General features: G+C 39.8%; 1 protein-coding gene and 1 pseudogene across 1 annotated transcript in view; both read left to right on the forward strand.

The window, feature by feature from the left end:
* LOC107671472 (von Willebrand factor A domain-containing protein 7-like) overlaps positions 1-1,271 on the forward strand; it is a 47,121-nt pseudogene extending 45,850 nt beyond the window's left edge.
* Positions 1,272-6,117: 4,846 nt separating this feature from the next.
* LOC107671479 (von Willebrand factor A domain-containing protein 7-like) overlaps positions 6,118-9,172 on the forward strand; it is a 17,303-nt gene continuing 14,248 nt past the window's right edge. Inside the window, exons 1-2 of the mRNA XM_016464410.1 lie at positions 6,118-6,315; positions 6,593-6,886. Of these exons, the coding sequence (XP_016319896.1) occupies positions 6,118-6,315; positions 6,593-6,886 (492 nt within the window). The remainder of the gene's footprint in view (positions 6,316-6,592; positions 6,887-9,172) is intronic.

Consider the following 9,172-nt stretch of genomic DNA (forward strand, 5'->3'; position numbering starts at 1 on the left):
ACAAATGCAGACATGGTTTTATGTTTACGCGGGGCGATGCAACGCAGCGCGTAAAAAGACAGTATAAAGGCTGATTTATACTTCTGCGTCGAAACTACGCCGTAGCTACGTCGTAGGTTGTGCGTAGCACGCGTAGCCTACTGCGCAGCCTGACATGCACCTCTCCAGAAATGTAACAACGTGTCAATTCTACGCGGACCACAAGCGCTGTGATTGGTCTGCTACAACCCCACCCTTTCAGGTAAAAAAAAAATCTGCGATAGCGCCGCATTTCCTCATACGCATTTCCGCTTGCGACATAACAACATTGAAAGCAAAGATGGACCAAGTTGAGGAGCGACTGGCCGAGGAAGTCCGAAAATACGTACATCTGTACGACACCTCTTCAGCAAACTACAAAGACTCCCAGATGGCAAACAATTCGTGGGGAGAAATCGCAGGTAATCTAGGGCTAGAGAAGTCCGAAAATATGTACATCTGTAAGACACCTCTTCAGCAAACTATAAAGACTCCCAGATGGCAAACAATTTGTGGCGAGAAATCGCAGGTAATCTAGGGCTAGAAAAGTCGGAGTGTTTGAAAAGGTGGAAGAACATGAGGGACAAATTCGTTCGCCTTCGTAAAAAAATAAACAGTTTGAGGAGCGGCGACCCAGGCGGCAAAAAAGTTCCTGCACTTTTTGTGTTCCTGTCTTGGCTAGCACCCCACGTGAAACACCGAGAAACGGACTCAAATTACGACAAAAACGAGGCAAATATAGGTAGTTCTTAGATTTGCCTTTGGTATGTGTGTTTGGTAAAGACTATTGAATGATCATATATTGTTATTCTAGCAAAGTAGCTAAGCTCTTTGTTTAAAACAAAGAACGTGTGTTTGGTAAAGACTATTGAATGATCTTATATTGGAACGTTTGTTTATAGTAATGACTCGAACTCTTTTCTTTACAAGTATGCTCAATTAGAAATTTTCTATGCAAAAATGATTTCTAATTGTCATATTTTACTGTACTTATGCATATGAGTAAGTATTAGCTATTTCCAAAACCCTAACATTGTGCAATTTCATTTTTTTTTAAGAGTGGAAATGAGTCCTGCATCATGTCCAGCTCATCACCCGTTGGGACACCCACAGAAACCCACAGAAACGCCAACACCAACACCAACACATTCAGTCCCTTCTTCAAGCCCGGAACCCAGCACATCCTGTCCGCCATGTCCTCCGCTCACCAGTCCAAGGGTGGTGCAGAAGAGAAAGAGGAGAGAGCCAGATGAAGCCCTTTGCAAACAGCTGGAATTGCTGGAGGCCTGCCGGTCAGAAATCCAGCAAAAGCTTTTTACAAGAAACTGATGAGTACAGCAGATTTGGTGAAACTGTTGCTGACATGCTGCGGCGGTTGCCAGAAGAACATCGGCCACAGGCCATGTTTGATATTTACAAACTGTTGTTTGATAAACAACAGCAACACAAATAATTTGCTGTTTATTGTATTTACTTTGATTCTCAAATAGTGTTCACTTTGATACTTAAATATTGTTCAATATGCTGCTTAATTATTGTGTTCACTTTGTTACTTAAATATTGTTCAGTTCGATGCTTAAATATTGTCCACTTTTATATGTAGCTTTAATTTTATAATTCACTAACGTATGTTTGTTTCATGTATGTTCTCTTGTTTATATTCACATTTTTAGAGGTGTTTTGTGGCACCTTTACTTTTGCACTTTCAATATACTGTAATGTTACACCTTCATATTGTAAATAAAACAAAGCAAAGAATAAGATGCCATTCTGCCATGGTACAAGTCCTTGCGGAGATTGAAAGAATGCCATCAGGTCATTATGCACACCGATGCCAGCTCTGCTGGAACGGCACCTTGACAGGTAGCGTGGATCGAGTGCATGCAACAGATTACCATTCTCTGAAACAACTCCTCGCCATTCCCCTGGCTGAGGTACACCTGATGCATCCGTGTCGGCAAAATTAGCAGGGATGTATCGGTTTGCAGGTCTGTTTACTTCATCTGTGTAGGTGAGAAAGTTGTGAAGCATGACACAGGCCTTCACAACATCAACAGCTTTGTCAGGCTGAAATTCCAGGGCTCGTCCGAGAATACTCCAGCTTGCCACCAAAATTCCAAAGCTGTTTTCGATCACACGTCTGGCTCTGGAGTGCCTGTAGTTGTATGTCTGCTTTTCCAGCGTCATGTTTGGGCCACCTAAATTAAAGCAAATACACAAATATTGCTGGGATTACTACAAATGTTTATCATAATATATAAAACCATGCCAAGCAAAAACTTACAACAGAAATGTTTTGAAATGAAATACAACATACCTTGAAAGGGGCGCATGAGGTTATTTAGTAGTGGAAAAGCAGCATCACCAACAATCACATGAGGGAGTGTGACAGTGGTCCCAGGGAGATTGGCTGGCAGGGGCAGGTTCAGTTTCTGCTCGAGCATCATGGAACCAAATATGCTCTCCTTAACGATGCCTCCATCGCTTTCTCGCCCGTATTCTCCAACATCAACCATAGTGAATCTGTATCTGGCCTCGCAGGTAGCCAAGAGGACAGTAGAGTGTGCACCCTTGTAGTTAAAATGGTCGCTACCAGCTGAAGGGGGTGCTTTGATGTTAAGATGTTTTCCGTCTATGCTGCCGACACAGTTTGGAAAGTTCCACAAGCGCCAAAAATCAGCTGCGATAGCTTCCCATTGCGCTACATTACAGCAAGGGAGGAACTCTGGCTGTAGGGCTTTCCAAAGTGCTTTACAGATCTCTGAAACAATCGAGGACACTGTGCACGGCGCAAGTTTGTAGCTAGCTGCTACAGTCTGTTGGTTAGCACCTGAAACTAACACACGAAGGGTCACCGCCAGTCTTTGACGAAGATCAAACGGCATACCATGGGTACACTGATGCGAAATAAAAGGCTGTAAACGAAGAACCAAATCGTCGAATCGACTTGCAGACATGCGAAAATATCGGAAATGCATCTGTTCATCTATGTCCCGCATTTGTCGAACAAGCATGACAAATTCTCCCTCCTGTTGTCTTGTTTGGTGCAATAGTCGTACACACCATCTTTGTCGTCTCCTTTTTTGTCGTTTTAAATAAATTATCTGTTCTTCGATATTTAACAACTCAAGCTGCAAAAGAAGTCGCTTTCTATTTGCCGCCATCACTGCTGCTGTGATAAACACTTCTTCTTCGGCTTTTGCCTTGATACTGTGGGTTACACCTTCAACATGCCCGTGGACACTGCAGACTTGCGGTTTGCATGTGTACTGCACATCGACGCGGACAACACGCAGAAGTATAAATGAAAACTGATGCATAGCCTATGGCATAAAGGCTACGGCGTAGGTCCGATGCAGAAGTATAAATCAGCCTTAAGTCATTATAATCCGTAATTATGTCCCCGATGCAACAAATGGCTCGTTTATAATGGATTTTAATGTTTTTGTCTCGTCGCGCCGGGACACGGCATCACAGTATGGTAAGGGGCGTAACATTTCCGTCAGGGAAAACACTGTAAAATGTATTGGCAAAAACTGTAAAAATTTAAAAATAAAACCCTTTTGTGTACAGTTATTGCATTTTTAGAGTCAAAAAGGGGTCTTTGAAAACCAGTCTGGTTTTAGGAAACATCACAGTACAGAATCTGCTCTTTCAAGAGTTTCAAATAATATTTTATTATCTGTTGATCCTGGAAACTCTGTAATACTTCTGCTGTTGGATTTGAGTGTGGCCTTTGAGATAATTGATCATGATATTCTTATTTCTTTTCTTGAACATTGTGCGGCTATTAAAGGCCAGGCAATTAATCTGTTTATATAAATTGGATGTTTATCTTCCAAAGATCGTTTGACATGGATCTATTTTTGCCCCCATTTTGTTTTATTTATATATGCTCCCTTTGGGCTTAATTTTTAGAAAACACAGAATGTTATTTCATTTTTTCATGCAGATAACACTCAAATATATGTGCCCATCAACTGGACTGTGTGCTTTAATTGCCTGTTTGTCAGACATTAAGGCATGGATGTCCAAAACTTTCTTAAACTTAATGAGAGTAACACTGAGGCAACTGTTAAAAACTTAGGTGTTGTCTTTGACTCTGCCCTGCTTATTAAAATAAGCAGGTAAATTCAGTAGTCAAATCAGGTTTTTTTCCCAGTAGAGACTACTGAACAAATGTAAAAACTTTTTAACCCCTGCTGAGTTCGAGAGAGTAATATACGCATTTATGTCTTCTTGTCTGGACTACTGCAATTCAAGTTATATAGGTATTGGTCAATCCTATATGAACCGCTTGCAAATAGTCCAAAATGCAATGTGGTAGGCCTACACGTAAATTTGAGCACATTACCTCCGACTTACTCTCCGAGTTGGTTGTCGGAGTGTAAGATTTTAGTCTTTGATTTAAGGTCTTAAATGGGCTGGCACCTTCTTATTTATCTGAACTTGTGTCTGATTACAAATCTGCTAGATGTTTAAGGTCAGTTAGGTTCCCAGATAACAGTTTAAAAAAAAGGGAGACTGGGCTTTTGCCATAGTCGGCCACAAATTGTGGAATAGTCTACCTTTATCTATTAGGATATTCTCTACAGAATCTCAATTTAAAGCAAAACTTAAAACCCACCTTTTAGAGAAGTCTTATAATATGTGAACCATCCTGAGCTTGTTTTCTTCTGTATGTTTGTCTTTGTATGCTGTTTTATGGTCTTGATTGGTGTTTTTTATTTTGGTTTTACAATTTTTGTACAACACATTGGTCAGCGGCTGTTGTTTTATTGTGCTATATAAATAAACTAAACTAAAAATATATTAAACCAAGTTTTAGGAAAGTTTCCTAGCATACGTACTGTATGAATCAGCCAGATTTGTTGATAAGGACATCAGGTTTGTATGGTTTTATAAGTTTGCAAGACTTGTAATAATATAATATACTTGTAATATTATTTTGTAACCTGTGTCAAGCATTGTTATGAGCCATTAAGTGTTGTCAAGGAAAAAGAGGCGAGTCTAATTTGCTAACGGTTCGATCAAACAAAAGATGTACATAATTCGAAAGGGCACAGTCAATAATAGCAGTTGATAAGGAAATAAATTGTCTTCCTTACTGACCACACATTTACAGTAAGGATTATGAAATCCTGTGACGCTGACATTAGTCGTGTGTAAAAGTGTATAAATACATTGACAGAGTCTGTGTATAAGTTATAGTATATACACGCAAAATCTGCGAAAAGGTAATCAAACTATTCTCTACTTTATTTGTTGATTTATTGATTAATTTTACAATATTTATGTAATTGTGTAATATGTAATATTTTGTGAGTTAATGTCCAGTTTAAGACTAACAAATTTAACTGCTGAAAAATAATGTTTTAAGAATTATTCAAAATTTAGGGCAAGTAACTACAGGCAAATATTGTTTTTTTCAAGCACTGGTTAATTTTGAGATCTTGGATTATTTGGCTTTTTCATAAAGTTTGGATTCACACTAGTGGAAAGAAAACACCCAAATACGCTTTATTGCATTTTATGTATTTGCATCTGTTGATTTAAAATACAGTACAAGTTTTAAAGGCAGTTTTTTCTCAAAATACTTTTTTTTTCCTCTGCACTGAGCCAGAATTCTCCACTTCAGTTCATTTTACAGATTTATTCCTATCAACATTCAAAAGTCTTTTAGGGGTTTGTTGATGATTTATTTATTTGTTTGTTTGTTTGCCTGGTTTTACACATTTTATTCCTGAAAAATTTGGTTAATTTCCTTCTTTTTTAATGGCTGTTGACATTATTATTATTATTATTATTTTGATTCATGGAATAAAAAAAGAGAGAGAGAAAAATATTCTGTAACTATAATATGTCAACAGAATGAAGAAAAAAAAAATTAAACCTGCCTTTTTCAGATGTTTTTTTCCTGCTGGAAATGTATGCAAATAAGTGCATTTTGATTAAATAATGCCTCATTACATATTGAAACATGCCATTTCTATTTCTATTGAAATTTCTATTTACCCTATTAACTTGGGCTGTTTTGCCATAATAATGTTTACTGTAATGTGTAAAACTTTCCCTCAGCACCTCTTCTTGTGGACAGCCATGGTTTCACTGGTTGTAGTGGCTGTATTTCTCCTCTGTGGGACCCTGTTTCAACCCCCTCAGGTGGCAGCATTCAAGCCTCTCTTTCAGGACGGCTCCCTCACCCATCGAGAAATCACTCAGATGGCCATCCTCCGCAAGACAGCAGAAGTGTGTCGTGACATAGCTACTGCCCAGGGGCGCGACTTCACACTCCCTGTAAGGAAAAGACATGGGAGTGAACCAACTAAATTGTAAAAACAAGTAAAGAGAATTAGCATTTTTGAGTCATACAAACTGTTATTAAGAGTAACAAAAGGTGTGTGATAAACATTCCATGAAGATACTTCACATTTTAGGGTTAGTCTCAAGTTATGCTACACACACAATTTAAATTGAAACCTGAACTGAAAACTGAAAAGCAGAGGGAACTCAAGTTCTTTCTTGTTTTGAATAAAAATAATACTAGTAATAATTATGATATTCTACTCTTCAGATAAACAACAGACTGACTCCATCTGCTGTCCAAGAAGCCTGCTCAGCATCTACCACTTCATTATCTGCTGTCTCTTCCCACGGTTTTTATTCAGCTATAACACAAATGTTCCTAAGCAATGCAGTTGTAGATCAACTTTTTGCACTGAGTGAGGCACATCACATAGATAATGAGGCTTTCAGTGAGGGTCGGGATCTCATTACCCAAGGTGTGGCTGCAGTAAAGGCCAGCGTGCAGCAGGAAAGCTATATCTCTGCCCGGAACACACTGGGGGCTCTATGTCACACTCTACAGGTACGTTACAAATCGAGATTGTAGTACAGTAATCTGTAAGAACAAAGGAATCTTCTTTAATATTATTTAAATGTTTTAATATCATTTAATATTATTTTTTATATTATTATTATTTTTACTTTTTACTTTCTGGCCCTATATGAGCAACTATATTACTCCAGTCTTCAGTGTCACAACATCCTTCAGAAATCATTCTAATATGCTGATTTATTACTTTTATTATCAATGTTGGAAACATTTGTGCTGTTTAATATTTTTTTGGAACCTCTGATTCTTTTTTTTCAGAATTCTTTGATGAATATAAAGTTAAAAAGAACAGCATTTATTAAAAATAGAAATATTTTCTAACAATATAAGTCTTTACTATCACTTTTATACAATTAAACACATCCTTGGTGAAGTATTAATTTCTTTAAAAAAAAAAAGAAAGAATACAAATTTAAAAGAACACTCCACTATTTTTGAAAATAGGCTCATTTTCCAACCCCACTTAGTTATGGCGCTTTTCCACTGCATGGTACAGCTCGGTACAGTTCACTTTTGGGAGGTTTTCCACTGGGTACAGTACCTGGTACCTGGTACTTTTTTTAGTACCACCTTGGTTGAGGTTCCAAGTGAACTGTACCGTTACCAAAACGTGACATGTAAACTCTGCTGATCACTGATTGGCCGGAGAGAATCGTCACTACCTGCGTCACTGAACTTGCGACACAAACACAACAGAACCGCTAGATTTAAATCAGCACAGCCAGCGAAGGATTGAACGCAAATGAAAAAGTTTTTCAGGAGTCGCGACAGTAGAGGCGGCGCAACTATAACAACATGTGAATAATCCCACCCATTCTAAAGTGATACTAAACTGCAGTGGAAATGCAAACAGACCAAAACTTTAAAAAAAAATTTTTTTTTACAGCAAGTGATAGTTGTTCATAAGTCCCTTGTTTGTCCTGAACAGTTAAACTACCTGCTGTTATTCAGAAAAATCCTTCAGGTCCCACAAATTCTGTGGTTTTTCAGCATTTTTGTGTATTTGAACCCTTTCCAACAATGACTGTATGATTATAAGATCGTACTCGGTTACTTGCGTAACCTCGGTTCCCTGAGATACGGGAACGAGTACTGCGTTGCTAGACGCTATGGGGAACCAATACAATCCCGCCATGTCATGAAAGAGGAACGACTGACATGAACTGGCCTTGAGCATTAAAGGCTCAGAGGTACCAATTATACGCAGGGTGAGCCCTTCAGAAGGCAAGAGGGCTGAACTCACTGAGGTCAGCCCAGCCTTGGATAATAATTCCAACGGTTTTGTGCAGCCTCAGTACTACTGAAAGGGCCGAGAGCGTACCTGAAAAAACAGGCAATGCCTGAAGAATTAGACTGCCTTAGGCAGGCGTGTATCCATTTAAGCAGATAGAATCTGAGCCTGCAAGGCCGGAACATCCAAGTTATAGAACCTGGTGAAAGTGGACGGCGAGGCCCAGCCGGCCACCGCACAAATATCTGCTGTGGACACACCGCTAGACCACGCCCAGGACGAGGCCACGCCCTGAGTGGAATGGGCTCTTGACTCCTATGGGGCTCTGAAGACCCAGGGAGAAGTATGCTAATGTGATAGCGTCAACCATCAAGAAATCCTCTGCTTTGTGACCGGGAACCCTTTGGTGCGGCCACCAAAGCATACAAAAAGTTGTTCCGACCGCCTGAACGGGGTGGAACGCTCGATGTAAATTCTCAGCGCCCTAACCAACAACAAAAGACAACAAAAGAGTCAAAAACTGCTCCCAGGAATGAGGTTCGTTGGCTGGGAGACAGTGAGCTCTTGGCAAAATTGACCCTGAGTCCCAGGCATTCTAAGTGGCTGAGGAGGAGGGGTCTGTGAGATATTAACTAGGCCTCCGACTGGGCAAAGATGAGCCAGTCGTTGAGGTAGTTCAGAATATGGATTCCCATCTGTCTCAGAGGGGAGAGAGCCGCATCTATGCACTTCGTAAAAGTGCGAGGAGCCAGGGACAGTCCGAAGGGAAGAACCGTGTATTGATATGCCACTCCGTTGAAGGTGAATCTCAAGAATCGACTGTGGTGGGGGGCTACCTGGATGTGAAAGTATGTGTCTTTCCAATCCAGAGAGAAGAACCAGTTCCCTGGGCATATTTGCGAGAGGATCTGTTCCAAAGTAGTTATCCTGAACGACCATTTCATGAGGGTGCGGCTCAGGTGCTTAAGATTGAGGATGGGCCAGAGGCCACCATTCTTTTTTTTTTTTTGGTATAGGAAGTAGAGCTC

The sequence above is a fragment of the Sinocyclocheilus anshuiensis genome, unplaced genomic scaffold (genome assembly GCF_001515605.1).
Source record: "Sinocyclocheilus anshuiensis isolate Anshui unplaced genomic scaffold, SAMN03320099.WGS_v1.1 scaffold145, whole genome shotgun sequence".
Lineage (NCBI taxonomy): Eukaryota > Metazoa > Chordata > Actinopteri > Cypriniformes > Cyprinidae > Sinocyclocheilus > Sinocyclocheilus anshuiensis.